This window comes from Rhinoderma darwinii, chromosome 7, assembly GCF_050947455.1.
Source record: "Rhinoderma darwinii isolate aRhiDar2 chromosome 7, aRhiDar2.hap1, whole genome shotgun sequence".
In the NCBI taxonomy this organism is placed as follows: Eukaryota; Metazoa; Chordata; class Amphibia; order Anura; family Rhinodermatidae; genus Rhinoderma; species Rhinoderma darwinii.
In genome coordinates this window covers 9,164,176-9,188,417 of record NC_134693.1, presented here as the reverse complement: position 1 = coordinate 9,188,417, position 24,242 = coordinate 9,164,176, and the positions used below count along the sequence as shown (strand labels likewise).

The 24,242-nt window shown below is 48.9% G+C and overlaps 1 protein-coding gene and 1 long non-coding RNA gene across 3 annotated transcripts in view; one reads left to right on the top strand and one right to left on the bottom strand.

Moving 5' to 3' along the window:
- LOC142657583 (uncharacterized) overlaps window positions 1–19,736 on the bottom strand; it is a 106,431-nt gene extending 86,695 nt beyond the window's left edge. For both annotated transcript variants that reach the window (XR_012849944.1, XR_012849945.1), the window contains exon 1: window positions 19,376–19,736. This is a non-coding gene — a long non-coding RNA (uncharacterized LOC142657583). The remainder of the gene's footprint in view (window positions 1–19,375) is intronic.
- Window positions 19,737–19,937: 201 nt separating this feature from the next.
- On the top strand, window positions 19,938–22,424 carry JUN (Jun proto-oncogene, AP-1 transcription factor subunit). The gene is made up of 2 exons (XM_075832700.1): window positions 19,938–20,045; window positions 20,817–22,424. The coding sequence occupies exon 2, from the start codon at window positions 20,882–20,884 to the stop codon at window positions 21,830–21,832; it is 951 nt and encodes a 316-aa protein (XP_075688815.1). The 5' UTR covers window positions 19,938–20,045; window positions 20,817–20,881; the 3' UTR covers window positions 21,833–22,424.
- Window positions 22,425–24,242: the final 1,818 nt, after the last annotated feature.

Genomic DNA, 24,242 nt, shown 5'->3' with positions numbered 1-24,242 from the left:
AGCAAACGAGCGCCAATCAACAAGCGGTCTCAATTATCAGCGCTCGTTTACACGGCCCACATTGGACCCTCAGGTAACTACCGGGTCGGGTAGCTTCTTTGTTGAGACAACCCCTTAAAATGTTCATAGTAAACACATGGCTGAGCTCCTTGTATAGCGGCACGTATAGTCCTTATAAGTCCAGAAAAGGATCGTTTCGTATTCTCCCAAAAAAGCAACGCAATGTAACATGCCACAGTTTTTTTTTATATATATATACGGAATTCATTATAATTTTATTTTTTTTGGAAGGTACTTGAGGTACGTGGAGGACGATGACATTCTATGGGGCCTTTATTATAAATCCGTACAACCAAGAACTGTAATATGGCCGTAATGTGTGACAGGCCTTGGATGTCTTTTTTTTTTTTTTTTTTTTTTTAGACATGACTACTGTCAATGGAGGATGTGCTGTCTGTACAGGGTGGACCCTATAGTAGCCCTCTATAGACATATCCTACATGATAGAATGAGCTGTATGGGAAACAATTCCAAGCGTGTGCTGTTAAAGGGGTTATCCATGATCTAGTAAGTGGCCGGTACAGAATAAGGCCCCATGCGCACGACTGTATTTTTCATCCGTGATTACGGACACATTCTTTTCTATGGGCTACGGACACCTTTCCGTATTTTTACAGATGGGTGTCCGTTCCGTAGAAATTATCCATAAAATATAGAACATGTTCTATTCTTGTCCGTAATTACGTCACGGACTCCCCATAGAGGTCTATGGGGGCTTCCGTAATTACGGGCGACTATGGATGTGCACCCGTAGCCGTCCGTAATTACGGAAGCATTGCTAGGCAACGCCAGGTTTGCAGATGTTGCACATCATTAGTGGTCTTCTTTTTGCGGATCCGTATATATGGATGCACTACGGACCGCATTTGCGGATGACTATGGATACGTATTTACGGATGGATGAAAATACGGTCGTGTACATGAGGCCTAAGCATTTTTAGTTATTTTATTATACTATTCCTAGAACAAAAGAGATCGCTATAGGCGTACAAGGAATCTACAGGCTGAATTGTGCTATAGAATGTGCTGCAGATTTACAAAGGTTAAAAAAGCACGTCCGTCAAGTTCGACCTTATAAAATAGGAACGATAATAACTGAAGATGTCCTGTTTATTATGTACACTGTCACACCCTCCTCCGCACCTCGCCCGAAATACGCTGCAGCAAGGGAGAGGCCAGGATTTTAATTTTCCATCACCTGAGTTGAATTCTCCCCTCCCAGCCCGGGGTGACTGCCGGGTGTCACAAACCTTCTAAGAATGTTAATATGTAGGAAGAACATGTGGGACATTAAGAAACAAGACGGATCGGTCAATGAAAAAGGCCAATGTTGTAGAATGAGGTCAGGAGAATTTAGCAGGGGGGGGGGGGGGCTCGCAATGATTACAGGGCATTTCCCATTCACATATAACTCTTGTGAGGTTTCCCCTGTCAAGTGGTTAGAGGGGTTCTCTGCTTTCAACAATGCAGTTCGTTAGATCTGCGGTGGCAAGTGTTGAATTCTCCTGCAGCGCCGCCACAGGGCAAATGAAGCATTACACAGTTCTCATTAAAATCAACGGGCTTTCCATATAACGTGGCGGGTCCTCCAGAGCGGGAGATGCGATTTGTGGCCCTTGCTCTGACTTATAGCTGAAGATCCTGAATTGGGCATCCCCCCTTTATTTACACTCATAATTCTCTAATAGGGGAAATATAAACTAGAAAGCCCCTTTAAATAAATTCAAACATTTCTTTCCGGGAAACCTGGTTGGTAATCAATTTGGCCGCCATAACATATTGAACTGTACGCATCCAATATGGTCTTTGTGGAACTTCATAGAAGGCCGTTCCCTCATGAAGACAGCCCATTTCCATATGTCCTAGTAGGGTATATGGATGTCATATGGGGGGGGGGGGGGGTCCCTGCTTCTGGATGTGTATGTATAAATATTTACACAGATATTTCTATATTTATATAATCTCGTGGTAATTATCCCTAATTAACCAGCAGCACATGCCGGCGTCTCGTTAGACAGGTTCAGATGACCTTACTACCGGAATTTCAGGCTCTCAATTCCTGGACGATAAATGTAAATTCACGTCACATGAGCTTAAACGTACATTACTTTACATGCGGGGAAGTCATCCGATAATTGGTGGGGGATGGGCATGTTTAGTTTCAGTTTTAATTTTAAAGGGTAATCCCAGGTATTCCTACATGAGGTTGTCACTGTAGAAACATTAACCCCTTATGGATGCAGTGATTTTTTTTTGTCTTTATCTCCGCATTCTGAAATAATGTTTTTTTTTTTACGCCAATCATCGCACGGGATAAGTAACTTGTTATGGATGCGGCGATACCAATTATGTGTCATTTTTTTTACATTTATTTATTTTTTCAAAATAAAACATTTTTAAAATAAACATGTTTTTATTTTATTTTTTAAAATAGGCTTTTTTTCTCATTTTACTATAAACTTTTGTGGTTTTTTAGTCCCAGTAAGAGACAGGACCCTGAAATCCTTTGATCACTAAGATAATAGACTACAATACCTCTGTATTGCCGTGTATTGTGCCTATCGGTGTTACACTCTGGGACTTGGCAGTACTCAGGGCCATTGTCAAAGCCCCGTCTGCCATGGCAACCCATCGGCACTCCGCAAGCCCGCCTTGTAGGGGCACCGATGGGCTTACAGTGGGAGGCCATTCCTTCCGTAAATCCACTTAGGTGCCGCGATCCTGCGCCCACACCATCCCCGTGTCGTAATAGCACGGTGTGGTGCATGAACTACCTGCTGTTATGATCTAGGGGTATGTGGACCCACTAGGCCGCTCCGCCGTAGTGGAGTAGAAGCTTGCCAAACAACAGTCTATATAAAGTCTATGCCAAGTCTTAGCACAAGAGTACCTGTAAGGCTGGATTCACACGAGCCTGTTCGGTCCGTAAAGGACGGAACGTATTTCGGCTGCAAGTCCCAGACCGAACACACTGCAGGGAGCCGGGCTCCTAGCATCATAGTTATGTACGACGCTAGGAGTCCCTGCCTCGCTGCAGGACAACTGTCCCTTACTGTAATCATGTTTTCAGTACGGGACAGTAGTTCCACGGAGAGGCAGGGACTCCTAGGGTCGTACATAACTATGATGCTAGGAGCCCGGCTCCCTGCAGTGTGTTCGGTCCGGGACTTGCGGCCGAAATACGTTCCGTCCTTTACGGACGTAACATGCTCATGTGAACCCAGCCTAAGAGTCCAGACAGTAGCAGAGGCTTTGGCACGGGTGGAGCTTGACGTGGTAGAGGATGCCAGATGTGGCAGATGATACCAGACGTGGCAGATGAAACACTCGACTCCAACTAACGGCTTAGGCTCAGGAAACAAACACGGCAACAGGATACAGGAAGCAGGATACGGGAACACTCGGAGCAGGAAACAACTAAGGGACCATTTGCAATACGAACATGGGTAGACAACAACGCTCAGGCAAGATGTGGAAGGGCAGAGCCCTTCTTATAGTCCAGGGTGATCTGGGGTTTGGTCAGGGAAGATTAAACATGTGCGCGCACTGGCCTTTTAAGGCCATTCTTGAGCGCGCTCACCCTAGAGTTCAAAGCAGGGCAGGACGGCAGTGTGCTGGCATCTCCTAGGAGGGAGACGCTTGCAGGATACCAGAGGTCTGCAGTCGCGTCCGTCGAGAGTTGAGGAACGGCGGCGGTCCGCGACTGCAGCCGTTACACCTGCTCCCCACACCATGCTATTACAACGCAGAGCAGAAAGGAGTTATAGAGGTAGTCTGAGATTCAAGGGGAACTTTACTTTTTTTTTTTCTTCCAGAAACAGTGCCCCCTTGTGCATGGGCTGTGCCTGGTATAAGACACAGCCCATGTACTCAAGTACACAATTTTATACTTTCAGTCTATACTGCAAAAATTATTTAATTAATCATTATCCAATTAATTTTGTACTGCGGTTACATCCAGATTTGTTTTATGCCAAGACTTCTATACGATTATACTGGCTGCCAAGGAATGGAACAGAAAATAAAAGGACCGCCGGGGACGAAGCCCATCATTCTGAACATGGCCTAAGATATTAGACCATGGAGGATAGAGCCCTGACAGATCTGTCCAATCCTTTTGTTTCGATCATATTTGATTAAATTTGTTGTGAGTGACCTATGAAGGATAAATCACGGTTAGCCAGCCACAATAAAAGGGATGTCCAATTAGGGCACATGGACAGTATAGCAAAGGAGGTCCCCTGCTTGGGACCCCCTCTATGAGTCCTAGTGTAGAACCATTGAAAGGGCAACTTCTTTTCTGGAGGACTCTGTGCAAGCATGTATTACATTGTCGCCCATACATTTGAATGAGTGCCATGTAATACCATATATGTCCTGTAACGGCCGCTGCAGTAGAAATGTGCGGCTACTGGCAGCTTCACCTGCGATGACAGCTGATCACTAAGGTTTCAGCTGCCAGATCCGTGAGGATCAGCAGGTCCACATGCATGGCAAGGGGAAAGAACCACCCAAAAGGTGATACTGCCCATATTCCCTACAAGTAATGGGGAGCAAGGGGCAAACAACGGTGGGTCTTGTGTACCAGCACCAGGGCCATTTTGTTTTTTGCTATGGGGACCTCTTTATGTATGAAAATATTCTCATGGTTCTGATTAGTTTGGGTATTTTTGAGACACTTTTTCAAGAAGATGAAAACAATGAAACATTATTGGTGATCATCTGTCAACGTTACTGGGATATAATACATTTGTATCGAGTAGGTCCAAACTATTACCTATTTTGGGGGCATCGTGAGAGGATACATATGTTGCAATATTGTTCCTAGCCATGCCCCTTTTTTTGGCTTGATAAATTTGCCACCTTTATATTCTCTGACGTACACCGTGAGATGATACATGAGCTCCGTGACGCCCTCTCATCTAGGAGACATTGTCCAGAAGTGAGCAGCCCCATTAACATTTCCCAGCAGCAAGCGGCGTTCCGACAACACAAAGCAGCAGCGGAACCGTCTGTTATAAAACACTGATCAGCCGAGCAAGAGCCGAATCACTTCTGATAAACGTAGCCATTTACCAACATCGCAGACAATCAATAATTATAACTATCAGGACCTTTACTCTCCCATGGACCTGCGGCTGAGGAGTCTAAGTAATCTGCTGGACATTATATATATATATATATATATATATATACACACACACACACACACACACACACACACACACACACAGAGAGCTCGGTTTATTCCTGGTAGATCTTCCACACAGCGAGCGATGGATGACCTTATTGTATTTACACACTTTGTAATAGGTTTTGGGTAGAAGTGATAATTATCAATCACTTGGTCTCCCTGAGATATGTCCAGAACATACACTATATGGCCAATGTTATGGGACCCCCCCCCCACCCCCCTAATTTTTCAGTCCAGATGTTTCAGCCACATCCTCTGCAATCATGTGCATAAAATCAAGCACACAGTCTATGGCGATTGCATGGCTAACATTTCTAGCAGTATGGGTGGTTCTGAAGAGCTCAGTGACTTTACACGTGCCACTGACTGTCATAGAATGCCCCCTTTACCACAAGTCAGTTGGTGAATTTTCTAATCTGCTAGATGTGCCCCAGTCACCCAGTCAGTCTGCTATATCTGCCCTGGACACCTGTAAGGGTATGTTCACACGGCGGGGGTCCGTAACGGCTGAATTTACGGGGATGTTTCAGCCTGAAAACATCCCCGTAATTTCAGCCGTACCGGCATGTGCAGGCGCTTGAACGCCGCGTCCATTACGGCCGTAATTAGCGCTGCTATTCATTGGAGTCAATGAATAGCGGCTCCAATTACGGCCAAAGAAGTGACAGGTCACTTCTTTGACGCGGGCGTCTATTTGCGCGCCGTCATTTGACAGCGGCGCGTAAATATACGCCTCGTGTGAACAGACAAACGTCTGCCCATTGCTTTCAATGGGCAGATGTTTGTCAGCGCTATTGAGGCGCTATTTTCAGACGTAATTCGGGGGAAAAACGCCCGATTTACGTCCGTAAATAGGCCGTGTGAACATACCCTAAGTGTTATTATTATCTGCTAGACCTGCTCCGGTCACCTGTTAGTGCTATAATTATCTGCTACATCTGCCCTGGTCGCATGTGTTATTATTATCTGCTATAACTGCCCTGGTCACCTGTAAGTGCTATCATTATCTTCTAGATCTGCTCCGGTCACCTGTTAAGTGTTATTATCTGCTAGATCTTTACCCGCTACCTGTTTTATTATTATCTGCTAAATCTGCCCCAGTCACCTGTGTTATTATATGCTAGATCTTTACCCGCTACCTGTTTTATTATTATCTGCTAAATCTGCCCCAGTCACCTGTGTTATCTGCTAGATCTGCACCCACTACCTGTTTTATTACCTGTACAGCGGTATTATTGTGAAGTGGAAGCATCTTAGAGTAACATCTCCGGCACGAAGCTGTAGACCACGTAGCTCACAGAGCGGGGATGCTAAATGCTGATGCGCGTGGAGAGTAAAAATCGCCTATCCTCAGTTGTATCACTCCCTACAGAAATCTACACTACTTCTGGAGGTGAAACCAGCACCAGAACTGTGCGTCCGGAGCTTCATGAAATGGGTTTCCACAGGCGCTGCACACAAGCCTAATAACATCATGCACAAGGCCATGCATTGGTGGGAGTGTTGTAAAGAACGCCGCCGCTAGACTCTGGAGAGATGATGCATAGCGCCTACTGTAGCATCTGGTGTAGGAGGGGTAATAGTCTGGGGCTGTTTTTCAGGGTTTGGCCCCTTATTTCCGGGGACGGGTTAATAATACTGTAGCGCCCATGGCCGCGGGTTCACTCACCTCCCGACGCCCGCAGCCATGGATCTGTGAGCGCTGGCCTCCGTCTCCCTCCTAGGAGTTGCCAGCGCTCACTTCCGCTCCGTCCGGCTGGGTCCCGTAGGGTGCGCGCGCACGCTCGCGCCCGCTCTTAAAGGGCCAGCGCGCGCACATGAAAACAATGATCATTAACCCACATGATTTCCTGCTCTATGAGGGTATGTTCACACGGCCTATTTACGGACGTAATTCGGGCGTTTTTGCCCCGAATTACGTCCGAAAATAGCGCCTCAATAGCGCTGACAAACATCTGCCCATTGAAAGCAATGGGCAGACGTTTGTCTGTTCACACGAGGCGTAATTTACGCGCCGCTGTCAAAAGACGGCGTGTAAATAGACGCCCGCGTCAAAGAAGTGACCTGTCACTTCTTTGGCCGTAATTGGAGCAGTTATTCATTGACTCCAATGAATAGCAGCGCCAATTACGTCCGTAATGGACGCGGTGTTCAAGCGCCTGCACATGCCGTTACGGCTGAAATTACGGGGATGTTTTCAGGTTGAAACATCCCCGTAATTTCAGCCGTTACGGACGCCCTCGTGTGAACATACCCTAAGAATGCCCCAGCCCTTCTGATCCTTGCCTGAGCGTTGTTAGTCTTTCCCAGTCTGCCTCGCAAATGGTTCCTTAGTGTCTCCCGTTCCAGCTGTTACCCGTGCCATTACCGTTCCTGTATTCCGCATTGTTCCTGTGCCTACCCGTGTTCAAGTGCCATCTGCCACGTCAAGTGCCATCTGCCCCGTCAAGTGCCATCTGCCCCGTCAAGTGCCATCTGCTCATCGGATACTGCCCACCACGTCTGGCGCCACTTTCCGCACCTGCCTCCATCCGTGCTGAAGCTACAGCCACCGCCCGGACTATTTCAGGTACCTAAGCATTACTGTCTGCCATCTTACTTTCACATAGACTGTGACCTGGTCAGCTGCCTCCCCGCTACGGCGGAGCGGCCTAGTGGGTCCACACACCCAGTGTCCGTGACAAATACAGCATACAAAGATAGTCAAAGGTCCATATACACTACCTGACCAAAAGTATGTCTGTATCTACAAAGGACAAATAACAGACATTTCCACAGGTGGTTTATTTCCGCTGTAAGGTGAAAAGCCTCCATCGCCAGCAACAAGACAAACCCTATACAGCTCATAATAGGGGTATCCTCAATCGTAAAGGAGACTGCTCACTTTTGCAACCAATTTTGTATTGCTCCAATGCATCTAAAATATAAAAAAAAAAACGGAAGCAACTCTGCAAATAGTCTGGATTAAAAATATTTTATCGTTTTGCGTCTACAACCTGTGTAGCCTGATCCTGCCATCATGCGTTACTTTCTTCCATCTGCCTCCTCTTCTACGGTTTGTAGATTATTAGGACGAGGTGAAAGGTGTGGAGTAACATGACTGCAGTATCTGACTACACAGGGTTTGCTTGTAGTCTGTAACCATGGAGACAAATCCCTCTCAGGGCTTTACCGTTATGGTAAATAAGGTTGTGTCTAATGACTAAATTCACTAGTCTCTCTGCACGCTCTCCTTTGCCTGTTCAATAAACATGAATGGCTTGTATTTGGAGACTCCCCCTCCATCTGCGCATGTCAGTTTTCGGATCGTACCGCCGTGCGCTGGATATGTTTGAGGGTATGTTCACACGGCAGCCTCCGTTACGGCTGAAATTACGGAGCGGTTTTCAGGAGAAAACGGCTCCGGAGTTTCAGACGTAATGGCATGTTGCCGGCGTTTTTCGCTGCGTCCATTACGGACGTAATTGGAGCTGTTTTTCCATGGAGTCAATGGAAAACGGCTCCAATTACGTCTCAAGTAGTGACAGGCACTTCTTTGACGCGGGCGTCTTTTTTACGCGCCGTCTTTTGACAGCGGCGCGTAAAAAAAAAAGACCGTCGGCACAGAACATCGTAAAACCCATTCAAATGAATGGGCAGATGTGTGCCGACGCTTTGGAGCCGTATTTTCAGACGCAATTCGCGGCTAAAACGTCCGAATTACATCCGTAAATAGGGTGTGTGAACCCAGCCTAACGCTGCTGAAAGCTGCCGGCTCATTTGTCACCATCAGAGCATGGACGATGCCTACGTCACCATGTATATCATAGTTCCTGTAACTAACAAGTCCCGTTCCCGAAGCTCAAGATGCCGGACATTGAGCGGACGTCTGCTGTTAACATGTGAGATGCCGGCAGCGAGTGCCTCCCGGTTCTACCCACATAATGAGAAAATGATCCACACTTCCCTTCACGTCTTCAGATGATATTACTCCCCGAGTCACTTCAGTCACAAAGAACTTATAAACGCAGTTTAGTCTCTTTTACAGTGTACATTCAGCGTACGCACAAGAAAAGCTCCCGGGCATACACCGAACACATCCATAGAGCCCCATTGACCCTATGTATGCCAAAATGTTGTCCTTTTGACATACATCGGGCCAGTATGTGTCTTTTTTTTATCTATATGGTATAGCGTAGTAGACGACACTATTCCACAGTAAACAAAAAAACTATACCCCGCCATATACGTTTCTTTATGGGACACTATGGACGATGCTTATGCAGTGGGATACATCGGAACCGTCCGTCTGAAGTGTACATCTAGAAGTACTCCGGAAGTATACCTCCAGCAGAAGGCTAAAACAAAATGTGAATAAAGACTTTGACCCTCTTCACATCACGATTATGAATTATGTTCATTCTGTAAGTCGGAAAAACTCCCGACATACACAATAAACGTGTCCAAGGGGCTTCATTAACCCGACTGAGGTCAAAAGAGTGTCCCTTTGGTCTCCGTTGGGCTGGTATATTTTTTTTTCGAAGGATGGAATAGCGTAGTAGATTACGCTACTCCATTCTGAGGGGTACTGGGAAATAAAATTTAAAAAACCGGCGTGGTATACTTTTTTTTTTTTTTTAACGTGACAGCCTATAGTGACGGATGCCACTGTTAGGCATCTGTGTCAGGTATACATTAAACATATACGTTAGGAAACTCCGGTGACATAACTGTCCATATATGGATCGTGCAGCTGCTCTGCCCGGGGACCCCCACCCTGGGGGCGAGTTCGCTGGCGATGTATCCAACTGTTTGCCATACAGTTAGATATATTGCAGTCTTCAGTCGGTGGTATACGTCGGGAGTCCCCAGGCGACAAATATCTCCGATGGAATGCCTTAGTCATCCTGCTTTTCCAGACTCCTGATTGGCAAAACAGCCTAGTTGTTTCATGATACATCCTTCACTACTGTATAGCTGCATGTCGTAGCAGTTTTCTACCTCTTTAGTGACACATCCTCTTCTCCCACATCGCTTTATATCTAGGCAAATTTGCCATTCGAATATCAGGAAAGCTGTGTGACAATCCCTGAAAAAGCCGTACTGATCGTTACCCAGCTTTCTGACTTATGATGTAGTGAAGCATCGTCCACGCCTGTATCACTCCATAAAAAGTGTAGATATTTCTGCCATTCAGGAGTCTAGGAAAGTGGAAAAAAAAGCATTTACGGGAGCTGAAACGAAAACCAGGTAAATCCGCCCCTCCCATATCACTTCATTGCTAAGCAATCATTTTCCTGCCTTTCAGGAATCTAGGAAAGCTGGATGAAAATCTTTATGGGAACCTTACTGGCAGCCAACTCTTCAGCCTAGTGATGCCGAGGTACATCATCCTTTCATTTCGCTTTATTACTAGGTAGACTTTTCAGCCATTCAGGACACTTGGAAAGCTGAATAAAAACCCTTATGGGAGCATTAATGACAGCTGAACTACTCGCCACCCTCTCAGAAACTGATGGAACTGAACAGAATTGTTAAAGATTAACTAAATGTTTGACAAACTTCTGACATATCATAGTTACATGACATAAGTTTTGATTGGTGGGGGTCTGAGCACGGAGACCCCCACCAATCACTAAAACGAAGCGGCAGAAGTGTTCACCCGCTTCGTTTCTTTTCGGCTTTTTCCGGAAAGCAATGTATCAGAAAAAGCCGAACAGAAACTAAGTGGCTGAGCGTTCACACTTCTGCAGCCTCGTTTTAGCGATTGCTGGGGGTCTCAGTGCTCAGACCCCCACCAATCAAAACATCTGACATTTCACTATGACAGGTCAGAAGTTTGTCAAACGTTTAGTTACCTTTTAAAATCTTGACAGACGACGATTCAATGATTTTTATTTTATTTTGGTGGAGACTTTATCACTTAGCGTCAGTATAGGTGATAAGTGTCAGATCGCTGGAGGCCCCCACTGATCACTAGTATGAGGGTCCGGAGCCCCCCATTCCTCCTCACTGCAGGACCAGTGAAGACTTTGAAAGAGACTGCAGATGAGCATGCGTGGTGCCGCTCCATTTAAAGCCTATGGGACTGACGGAGACATCCAAGTACAGGTGGGGACCCCAGGTACAGGGATCGGTGGGGGTCCCAGTGGTCAGTCTCTGTGGATAGGTGATAAATGTCATTTCTGAGACAACCCCTTTAATTCCTTGTAAGTCTTCAGTGTATCTGAGGCTGAGTCACTGCTTCTTGCCCCTCACTCCTCGTTGTGCAGTCAGACTGCAGATAAGGGACCTTCCCCGGGTGTGGACAGCGTCCATGGCTGAATCATTTGTTTGTTGCTTCTTGACTTTAAACTCCAACCCTTGTCCTCCTCCACTACTCCCCCCACCTTCCGCTCCACTCAGGTCCTTCCTGCACGCTGGCTTCTTTTCTGTCCATTCTTTCAGTAACAGAGCTGGTGGGTGACCCAAATGCCAGGCGTGGGGGTGGCGTGGCTTGGTGACATTTTATGACCTCGGGACCCCTTAAGGCATTAATTTTACTGTAGCAGGGATTAACTCTTCAGAGCACAACTCCCGTCCGCCTCATCTGCACCTGCTACTCTTGTATAATGGGAACTTTCCTTTATGACTGAGATATATGGTAAGGAAGGGGGGCAGGGAAATCTAAGCCCCTCCCCCTGTGACGTATATCAGGGAATTGTCATGTAAGCAGTTGTCTTGTCAGCGTTGGTTCACCAAAAGTGATGGTCAATTTGAATCTGGAATTCTCAGATTTCTCCAACTTTTTCGAAAACTTTCATTGAGTTTCAGACTGATTGATACTTGGAGAATAATCAGGAAAACGTGCGGATCTAGGAACCGCGGAAAAGGTGCGTCCTGTAAAGACTGCCAGACGTTGGCATTGATTTTCATAGGGATCAATATTCCCTATTATTAAGTAAATGTAAAAGGCGCCACCATGTGGTTGACAGAGTAGAACACACTGCAGGATGAGGTCGATCCATAAAGTATTAGTCCATACGAGGTCCTAAGAAGGGTCCTTTGTGATCAGCGATCTATCCTATAAGCGGATGCTATACAGGAATCCACAGTCCAGCGCCTCCGCGTGATAATATCTGCTGTGCGTTATAAAGGTAATGTATGGAAAAGCAGCGCCTGACCGTGATAAATGATCCTCCTTTCCTGCTCATGGTACAGTATGGGATCATATATGGCTCGTGCACCTTTCGACGCGTATGATTAGACATTGGAAAAGTTGTCATATCGACCAATTCAGAAAATACTACAAAACGCCATTCATGACTCCGATACCCTATATTCAGTCCTGGTGTTATCAGACGGTTATACAAATCTGATAATCCGAGTGCCGGATTATTGAACTTTTTGGAACATTGGATGATAATTTGAAGGAAATTGGCTGCACCGATTCAGATGAAGATCGTCTTGAAAGCACAACGTCCCATGTGGCGGATCTCATATCTTTCGTCCCTCTAAAATAGAATCCCCCCCCCCCCTCAGATGTTGAAAACACATCTCCCCTCAGCGGAACCGCTACAGTGATCGTGGACCTAGGGTGTTAGGATAGACACACAGGTCTTCTAATCCTTGGGTATGTTCACACCGCCTATTTTCAGCCATTTTTTTTGGGTGTAAACAAACCCGAAAAACCGGAAGCAGAACGCCTACAAACATCTGCCCATTGATTTCTATGGGAAAACCGGCGTTCCGTTCCCACGGGGCGTTTTTTACACGGCCGTGTAAAAAAACGCCTCGTAAAAAAGTGCACGTCACTTCTTGACCCGTTTTTGGAGTCGTTTTTCATTGACTCAATAGAAAAACAGCTCCAAAAACGCCCGTAAAAAACGCCGCAAAGAACGCGAGTTGCTTAAAAAACGGCTGAAAATCAAGGGCTGTTTTCAAGGGAAAACAGCTCCGTATTTACTGCCGTTTTTTGTTACGCGTGTGAACATAGCCTTAGACCCAAATGTAAAGCAGACAGCCCTACTGACAGACTCCCTTCTAGGGTGTAATCGTTCACATATTTTTTGACAAAACGCAGAGCGAATCCTATCTCCGGAAAGCTGGAAAACCTAAAGAAAATGTTTTTCTACTTTCCTAATTGAGAATCCGCTCCCTTTTTGCATAGAACGGTGGGTGCTATTATTGGTCTCTAGTCTTCCAGCCTCTGTCCAGTAACGGGTTAAATCCTCGCTGGACCTGACAAGCCCTGGACGGGGCCCCCAGGGGGGAGGAGCCAATCCTGCCCACACACAATATATGCTCATTATCTGCCTCTCACACAGGACTGGGCACAATACCCGTCAGTCACCACCCGGCAGTCCACACCCCTGTAATATAAAACACGTCTGTAGAGCCCCCACCCATTACTTAACTCCTTCTGAGTAAACGGGCAGGGTGGCATGTAACGCACGTATCAAGCGATAACGCGTGGTGCAGCGCCAAGTCAAGATAAGAGAGGAATAAGAATGTAATAAAAGTCAGAAGATACATAAAGGGTTAACTGTAACTTCTAGAAGGAGCCTGCACCATATATCACCCCCTCCTAGAATTGGTGTATGGGATTTCATTCTAGGTCTTGTTTATTAGGCGCTGGTCATGTGACTGGCGGTAGGAGAGCCCATCTGTGGCAGTTGTGGAACTACAAGTCTCAGAATGCCAATACGGGCACAACTTGCTCTGAGAGTCACAACTTCCCATGGTGTCAATCAGATGTCATAAAAGTCTGATCACTGGGGGTCTGGCTGCTGGTACCCCCAGAAATTAAAAAAAGAATTTGGCTGTGGTAGGACCAGAAGTCACAGCAAGCCCACGGACAATGGTGAAAAAGCTCAAAAGCCACAGGAGCCATACAGATACCCGCCCTCACATTGTCTAAAGCAGCGATTCCCAAACTGTGAGCAAAATTACAACTCTCATGATTATGGGAGTTGTAGTTTTGCAACAGTTGCAGAGCCACAGGTTTGGGTATCACTGGTCTAAATCCAGGTGAGATGTTACATTGTATCTTAAAAGGGTTATAGGTGACAAATATCTGATCGGTGGCGGTCTGACCGCTGGGACCCACACCGATCACGAGCTTACCTTGCCGTTCCTGGGAGCCCCATAGATATAAATGGAGCGGTGGTTGAGCATGTGACATTCCTATGGAGTGCCCAGGAACATAAGCCCGTTCTTGTGATTGGTCGGACTGCCACCGATCAGATATTTATCTCCTATCCTGTGGATAGGGGATTATTGGAAAACCCCTTTAAGAACTTGATACAGGACAAACTGGGTAGTAAAGAAGTCTAACAAAACAGCCAATAAGGCTCTGTTCACATCTGCGTTGGAGCCTCAGATCTGGTAAAAAAATTACTGGACAAAATAGCGCAGTACGCTCCTCTATTCTGTCCAGCCAGGCGACAAACACCGTGAGGGAAACCTTTATAGTCAATGGGTGCCGTCGGGCGCCATTGCTCTACGGTTATGTGACGGATCCGGCGCTTCTGTTTATCGCGGATCCGTTCACATCTGCGTTGGAGGCTCAATTATCATCATCTGCGTTTCCGGTTAAACCACGGACACCCCGACGGAACACATTAAAGTCAATTGGTTCCGTCGGGCACCGGTGATGACGGGTCCGGCGCTTTTGTTTTTCTGCTCCTTTGACAGAGCAGAACAATGGAAAACAGCGCAAATGTCAAAGCCTGAGTACAATACTTGTATCTGATATTGAGGTCATGTGATCGGGTACAGGAGAGGTGATCACGAGCTGCTGGGGGACTACAAGTCACAGCATGCTAGAAACGTTACATTGTATCTCCACAAAATTCCGGCTTCTTCCTCAACAAACTTTTAAAGTAAACGCAGAAACTCGTCCTTGTTACAATGTGACAGAAGATTCTTCTCATCACCGAGGCGGTCAGGTCGTTCTCCACCTCCTCAGCTCCTGCGTGTCTACAATGAGAACAGAAAGCCGGGCTGAGGGAGAAGGAGTTCCTCTCTCTTGCTCGGTGACTTAACCCTTTAGGGTCCTGCCACAAAGCAGCGCGTCCAACACTCCCTGCTGCGAATGGCTTAACCCTTCGTAGATCTAGAAAAACAGCGATTACAACCTTCTGCTTAGTCTCCCTCACTACAACGTTTTGAATGCGACTTCTATGGCCGTGCATCCCCCCCCAACCATAGTAATTAGCTCCTCCAGGTGTTCACGGTTTCCCCCCCGGCGCGCGGATCTGTGACCCTGTCCCCGTCATCACCGCCCGTCAACCTGGTGTCTTAAATACTTTTCGCTGCAGGAAAACTCCACTTGGTGCCACTGTCCACCTCCCTCCATATTCGCTCCATCTGGATCTCCACCCACGCGAGTGCAGCCCCGGCCCGCGCCTCCTCTTCTAGTTCCTGCATCTCCCATCAATGTTTACTGCTCCGAGTATCCCGGACGCCTCTGCCTGATGGTCATTGCTAGAGAACAAGTTCTGGGGAGCGGACGCTGACGGATATTATGCCCCATCTTCTCCTCATCTGCGGTGTATTGGAAATCTACAATCTATTGTCCCCTGTTATCAGTCATTTCAGGCTGGGAAGATCTCCCTATAATCACCGCTATATCTCACATAAGTATAATCTCAACCGTCCATCACTTATATGACCCCAACGTATTCTGCGGAGATGTACACAAAGAATATTACCATGACAGGCTGTGACAAGAGACCCTCATAACCTGGGGGCAGAAGAGACCCTCATAACCTGGGGGCAGAAGAGACCCTCATAACCTGGGGGCAGAAGAGACCCTCATAACCTGGGGGGGGGGGGCAGAAGAGACCCTCATAACCTGGGGGCAGAAGAGACCCTCATAACCTGGGGGCAGAAGAGACCCTCATAACCTGGGGGCAGAAGAGACCCTCATAACCTGGGGGCAGAAGAGACCCTCATAACCTGGGGGCAGAAGAGACCCTCATAACCTGGGGGCAGAAGAGACCCTCATAACCTGGGGGCAGAAGAGACCCTCATAACCTGGGGGCAGAAGAGACCCTCATAACCTGGGGGGGGGGGGGGCAGAAGAGACCCTCATAACCTGGGGGGGCAGAAGAGACCCTCATAACCTGGGGGGGGGGGGGCAGAAGAGACCCTCATAACCTGGGGGGGGGGGCAGAAGAGACCCTCATAACCTGGGGGGGGGGGGGCCAGAAGAGACCCTCATAACCTGGGGGGGGGGGCAGAAGAGACCTCATAACCTGGGGGGGGGCAGAAGAGACACTCATAACCTGGGGGGGGGCAGAAGAGACCCTCATAACCTGGGGGGGGGGCAGAAGAGACCCTCATAACCTGGGGGGGGGGGCAGAAGAGACCCTCATAACCTGGGGGGGGGGCAGAAGAGACCCTCATAACCTGGGGGGGGGGGCAGAAGAGACCCTCATAACCTGGGGGGGGGGGGGCAGAAGAGACCCTCATAACCTGAGGGGGGGGCAGGAGAGACCCTCATAACCTGGGGGGGGGGCAGGAGAGACCCTCATAACCTGGGGGGGGGGCAGGAGAGACCTCATAACCTGGGGGGGGGGCAGGAGAGACCCTCATAACCTGGGGGGGGCAGGAGAGACCCTCATAACCTGGGGGGGGCAGAAGAGACCCTCATAACCTGGGGGGGGCAGAAGAGACCCTCATAACCTGGGGGGGGGGGCAGAGGAGACCCTCATAACCTGGGGGGGGGCAGAGGAGACCCTCATAACCTGGGGGGGGCAGAGGAGACCCTCATAACCTGGGGGGGCAGAGGAGACCCTCATAACCTGGGGGGGGCAGAGGAGACCCTCATAACATGGGGGGGGCAGAAGAGACCCTCATAACCTGGGGGGGCAGAAGAGACCCTCATAACCTGGGGGGGGCAGAAGAGACCCTCATAACCTGGGGGGGGGCAGAAGAGACCCTCATAACCTGGGGGGGGGGCAGAAGAGACCCTCATAACCTGGGGGGGGGCAGAAGAGACCCTCATAACCTGGGGGGGGCAGAAGAAACCCTAATAACCTGGGGGGGGGGCAGAAGAGACCCTCATAACCTGGGGGGGGGGGGCAGAAGAGGCCCTCATAACCTGGGGGGGGCAGAAGAGGCCCTCATAACCTGGGGGGGGGCAGAAGAGGCCCTCATAACCTGGGGGGGGGCAGAAGAGGCCCTCATAACCTGGGGGGGGGCAGAAGAGGCCCTCATAACCTGGGGGGGGGCAGAAGAGGCCCTCATAACCTGGGGGGGGGGCAGAAGAGGCCCTCATAACCTGGGGGGGGGCAGAAGAGGCCCTCATAACCTGGGGGGGGGGCAGAAGAGGCCCTCATAACCTGGGGGGCAGAAGAGGCCCTCATAACCTGGGGGGGGGCAGAAGAGGCCCTCATAACCTGGGGGGGGGCAGAAGAGGCCCTCATAACCTGGGGGGGGCAGAAGAGGCCCTCATAACCTGGGGGGGCAGAAGAGACCCTCATAACCTGGGGGGGCAGAAGAGACCCTCATAACCTGGGGGGGCAGAAGAGACCCTCATAACCTGGGGGGGCAGAAGAGACCCTCATAACCTGGGGGGGGGGGCAGAAGAGACCCTCATAACCTGGGGGGGGGGCAGAAGAGACCCTCATAACCTGGGGGGGGGCAGAAGAGACCCTCATAACCTGGGGGCAGAAGAGACCCTCATAACCTGGGGGGGGGGGCAGAAGAGACCCTCATAACCTGGGGTGGGGGCAGAAGAGACACTCATAACCTGGGGGGGGGGGCAGAAGAGACCTCATAACCTGGGGGGGGCAGAAGAGACCCTCATAACCGGGGGGGCAGAAGAGACCCTCATAACCGGGGGGGGGGCAGAAGAGACCCTCATAACCTGGGGGGGGGCAGAAGAGACCCTCATAACCTGGGGGGGGCAGAAGAGACCCTCATAACCTGGGGGGGGCAGAAGAGACCCTCATAACCGGGGGGGGGGCAGAAGAGACCCTCATAACCGGGGGGGGCAGAAGAGACCCTCATAACCTGGGGGGGGGCAGGAGAGACCCTCATAACCTGGGGGGAGGGCAGAAGAAACCCTAATAACCTGGGGGGGGGGCAGAAGAGACCCTCATAACCTGGGGGGGGGGGCAGAAGAGACCCTCATAACCTGGGGGGGGGCAGAAGAGACCCTCATAACCTGGGGGGGGCAGAAGAGACCCTCATAACCGGGGGGGGGCAGAAGAGACCCTCATAACCTGGGGGGGGGCAGGAGAGACCCTCATAACCTGGGGGGGGGCAGAAGAGACCCTCATAACCGGGGGGGGGGGCAGAAGAGACCCTCATAACCGGGGGGGGCAGAAGAGACCCTCATAACCTGGGGGGGGCAGGAGAGACCCTCATAACCTGGGGGGGGGCAGAAGAAACCCTAATAACCTGGGGGGGGGGCAGAAGAGACCCTCATAACCTGGGGGGGGGCAGAAGAGACCCTCATAACCTGGGGGGGGCAGAAGAGACCCTCATAACCTGGGGGGGGCAGAAGAGACCCTCATAACCTGGGGGGGGGCAGAAGAGACCCTCATAACCTGGGGGGGGGCAGAAGAGACCCTCATAACCTGGGGGGGGCAGAAGAGACCCTCATAACCTGGGGGGGGGCAGAAGAGACCCTCATAACCTGGGGGGGGCAGAAGAGACCCTCATAACCTGGGGGGGGCAGAAGAAACCCTAATAACCTGGGGGGGGGCAGAAGAAACCCTAATAACCTGGGGGGGGGCAGAAGAAACCCTAATAACCTGGGGGGGGGCAGAAGAGACCCTCATAACCTGGGGGGGGGGGGCAGAAGAGACCCTCATAACCGGGCGGGCAGAGACCCTCATAACGGGGGGGGGGCAGAGGAGACCCTCATAACCGGGGGGGGCAGAGGAGAGCCTCATAACCGCGGGGGGGGGGGCAGAGGAGACCCTCATAACCGGGGGGGGGCAGAGGAGACCCTCATAACATGGAGGCAAGAGACCCTCCTATGGGGGGGGACAGTAGAGACCCTCCTGTGCTGGGGGGGGGGCAGTAGAGACCCTCCTATGGGGGGGGGGCAGTAGAGACCCTCCTATGCTGGGGAGGGGGGCATTAGAGACCCTCCTATGCTGCATGGTTGTAAATAGTGAATAATCTCTCAGCCTCGCGTCTTACTGAGATCTTCTATATGATCTTGGATGAAACTGCTGCAGAACTTCTTGGGAGGCGGAGCTGTCAATCACAGGTGCACAAGCTGTCAGTGAAGGAACGTTGAGCTGTCACTCAGAGCCGCTGCGGTCTGGGTTTTCAGTCTATAGCTTTCCAGCAACTGTAGAACTACAAGTCCAAGAACAACTCAAATTCTACACCTCCCGCTGCCGCTATAGTGAAGCCGCTTAGCCTCCCTGAGGACGGTAAAGTTTGCTGGAGGTTCTGCAGCAGCTGCGGTCTGCGTGTCTGGAGCGGGCAGTCACTTCCAGGCAGGTGGCGGGAACACACATCAAACCCGCGTCCTGGAGACCAACACCTCCAACAACACGACGTCAGCCCACAATGCACTGCGGCCGGGTGACCAGCATTACCTCATCCCGTCATCCTCTGCGAGAGTTAGAATCTTCTAGGGCGGTCACCATAGCGACCAGGCTTCATTTGCACCCTTAGCCCCGCCTACTGTGCTTCTTAACCAATGGCAGGCCGCGGGGGTGACATCATGTCTATTTTTAGTGGGTGACTGCCCGCAGATAAGAGTTAGCTGCACGCTGCCCGGGCTCAGAGTGTGAGAGAGCGGAGCTCCCAGTGGTGTCAGCAGCTCAGCCCGGGACGCGGCCAGCAGCAACCTGACCAAGTAAGAGTGGGGAACTCTGCAGCTTCTTGCGGGCAGGGAGTGGACGGGGACAAGTTATAGAACTTCTAGGCGCTGTCCCGGGAGTTCTAAGAAGTTTTACTGAGAGTTACAGAGGATGGGGGACGAGGAAGCGGAGTGTGAACCACGACTTATACATCATTACCGGGGCTGGACTGTGATCCTGGGGGGAGAACAAGTCCGGGGGTCCTGCAGAAAAATTTTTAGGATAATGGTGAGGGGGTCATAACAATAGTTTAATATAGACAGGTGAACTGAGATTATTATAGGGGGGTAAAGAAGAGTGACATCATTATAGGGGATAAGAAGAATGACATCATTATAGGGGGGTAAAGCAGAATGACATCATTATAGGGGGGTAAAGCAGAATGACATCATTATAGGGGGGTAAAGCAGAATGACATCATTATAGGGGGTAAAGAAGAATGACATCATTATAGGGGGTAAAGAAGAATGACATCATTATAGGGGGTAAAGAAGAATGACATCATTATAGGGGGGTAAAGCAGATCTAGAAGTTATAACTATTAGGGGTACAGGGATTGCTTTAGGGGTGTAATACGGAAGTCTTATAGGTATATATTAGAGAATGATAGGTCAGTATTGCAGATGTAGGAGTGAAAGTTTATCTGTTATGGTGGATGTAGTGCAGACAGAAGTTATGGGGGGGCTATACGGGATTATCGTTGGGGTTCCTTATAGACTCGCGTCGTGCTCAGGCACCCACTAATAACCTGTTTTGCTCTTTTTCAGGAGGTTTGTAGCCCCCAGTGACTGCCGCACGAGGTGTTTCTCCCAGTGGTCCGGTTGCAGATTGTATGACTGCGAGGATGGAGCCTACTTTCTACGACGATGCACTGAGCGCCGCCTACAGCCAGCCCGAGGCTCCCGGCTACGGGTACAGCGCCAAGGTGCTCAAGACGAGCATGACACTGAACCTGTCCGACCCGTCCAGCGCCATCAAGCCTCACCTGAGGAGCAAGGTGGCGGACATCCTCACGTCTCCAGATGTTGGACTCCTCAAGCTGGCCTCTCCGGAGCTAGAGAGGCTCATCATCCAGTCCAGCAATGGGATGATCACTACCACCCCTACTCCGACACAGTTCCTCTGCCCTAAAAATGTCACGGACGAGCAGGAGGGCTTTGCGGAGGGGTTTGTCAGGGCGCTGGCAGAACTTCACAACCAGAACTTGCCAAACATGCCAAATGTTACCTCTGCACCCCAACCCCCTGCCAGCACCGGACTGACCCCTGTCTCCTCCATAGCTGGTAATAATGGATATAATAACCCCTTGCACAACGAGCCCCCTGTTTATGCCAACCTGAACAACTTCAACCCAACTACCATCAGCACCACCCCTGCCTTCAACAGCAACGCCATGGGCTTCGCCTCTCCGCATCACACCAGCCCGCCCATTCCCATCCAGCACCCGAGGCTGCAGGCTCTGAAAGAAGAGCCCCAGATTGTGCCCGAAATGCCCGGCGAGTCCCCTCCTCTCTCCCCCATCGACATGGAGTCGCAGGAGCGAATAAAAGCCGAACGGAAGCGCATGAGGAACCGGATCGCAGCCTCCAAGTGCAGGAAGAGGAAGCTGGAACGCATTGCCAGGTTGGAAGACAAAGTGAAAAACTTAAAGTCTCAGAACTCTGATTTGGCGTCCACTGCCAACATGCTCCGGGAGCAGGTCGCCCAGCTCAAACAGAAAGTGATGAATCACGTCAACAGCGGCTGCCAGCTCATGTTAACGCAGCAGCTGCAGACGTTCTGAGGCGACCGGCGGGGAGGAAAAGCAAGGAAAGAGTGTACGGAGAGAACATGAAGCTATTTCTGGTTGAAACTCCTGATTGGAGGAGAAAACAAAAATAGGCGTCCGCGATCTGACTGTTGAGTACGCGTGCGCGAGGGGGGTCTGCCCGGCCTTCCGTCGGAGCAAGAGGTGGTAGGGCAGAGAGCGGTATCAATTCTACAGCACCAGACCCGTGCGTAATGTTGATTGAGACCTGCATGGACCCTTTACGTTTCAGTGATCGTTCGGTATTAAGGATTTCCTGTCATAAGGACTGTACGACTTCTGGAGTTCTCGTAAAGAGGGGGCGGGAGGGGGGCAGTTGTCTGATAAAATTTTTTTATATGATAAATTCTGCTTGTCTTTGACTCGATATTCTATATAAATATGTATATACATATGTTTTTTATATATTCTATACCGCTGACATGTGTCGGTAGAAACGGCTTCAAGTTCTTTGTAAGTTATTTATGTCTTTATTTTGGGTTAGTCGCAACCCATCATGGTCTGTAAATAAGAATTTTTGAACTCTTTTTTGAGTTTAACCTTTTGTAATAAAGTTATAATTTTTCTATATATTTTATTTTGGTTTCAGAGGATGATTCCACATGTCCTATTCTATTTAAGAAAATTTAAAACTTTGGAAAAAGTTCAGTGTTTTTTTTTTTTTTTATTTATTTATATTTTTTTTTTACCCTGCAATAAAATGCATGACACAAGTATTCCATGTCTTTTGCCTTTTATCTAGTAGAATTATATATTTTAGCGTTGGCGCTCCCCAGTACGCTTATTTGAGTCTTTTGTGATCTATGTAGTGTTTATCGTCTCTACTGCTCTTATATTGTTGAAATATAAAATCTGACGTGCTATTTTTTTAAAATTATGTGCAGTTTTTAGACGCATTGTCATATTGCCAGTAATTGCTTTTGTCTGAATTTATAATTGAAAAATAGTCAAACTTTTCAAGCATACACTGTCCCTTTAAAATGTGACATGAAACCTGATCCAGAACGTAATTCTAGAGTTCACTGCGCAATACACAAACCAGAAGTAGAGACACAATGAAGAACTAAAGTCTCTCGAACGCCGCTGGTTAATCCCAACGTAATCTTGGAGATTTCTTATCTTTCCTTAATCTAGTTTCAATCACGGCAGCGTGCGATGTACGTTTTCTTTGTATATCGTGACCACAACAAACTCTTAAAGGGACAGTACAAGGGGGGGGCTCAAGTAATATATAGCATTCAGTTTACTGTAGGCCGCTTTATCTTGTAGGGTTTATTTGCATGACGAAAATGAATCCTAAATATAAAAGTAACCATGAAATTTTTTTTATATACTTAATTTTTTTTTCTTACGTTTTATTGTCTGTGCACTTATGTACATCGTCCTCTGATGCGTTGTCCGCTTTTCTGATGTTATAACATGATGCAATATTAAGAGGCGCAGACCGCTGATCAGTCGTTTTCACCAATTGGGACACAACACTTAGGGTATGTTCACACTGCTTTTTTTCGGAAGCAGAACGCCTCCAAACATCTGCCCATTGATTTCAATGGGAAAAACGGCGTTCTGTTCTGTTTATTTACGCAGCCGTCTTGAAAAACGGCTCCGTATTTTCAGATGTTTTTGAGTTTGCGTGTGACTGTCCCCTTAGGATAAGTTTTTACGTCGCGGATCTGCGAAAATTTGCAGTGGAATTTACGTGGATCTGGTTTTCAAAATCCCATCCACATGAAGTAGAAAAAATCCACACAATATACAAGGCACGGTATCTCCATCAGCCCCGTAGAAAGTGAAGGGAGCGTGTGCAATACCGATCAATTCATATAGGGAACTCAAGGAATCCTGGTCCCGGGATCGGAGGGGTTCCCAGTGGTCATATCCGCACCGATCCTGTGGACAGGTGACAAATGATTGATGGGAGAAGCAGATAAGCCTAACATATGATGGATTCCATAAGGTGACCGATTCCATCTAGTTGCTTATAGTCATCAATAAATGCTGGTTAGAGAATTACTCTAAAAAATATTAAAGGTAAGCCCGAACCTCGGCTACGAATATGTAAATGAGTCCTTATTGAGAAAATGGCTACCTGTGTTGTTTTAGACTGGAGCTTTTCACCAGTAAATATTAGTCTTCCTCTTCGTTCAGGTTCTGAAAAAATTCTATCTATGGGTCGGTACTTCCAGCAGTGATACAAACGCAAGAAATGCGACTGCTTTGTGGCCGTTTGAACGAGACCATAGGCTTCATCTATTTTTGGGAAAGCTCGGTGACCACTAATACGGCCCGTCATTGCAGTTTTTACAGAGGAAAGTCATCCGGCTTTCCTAGGTACAGGTAAAGTTGTGGTGTATATAGGGCCAAAAGCTGAATAGGATCTCGTCAT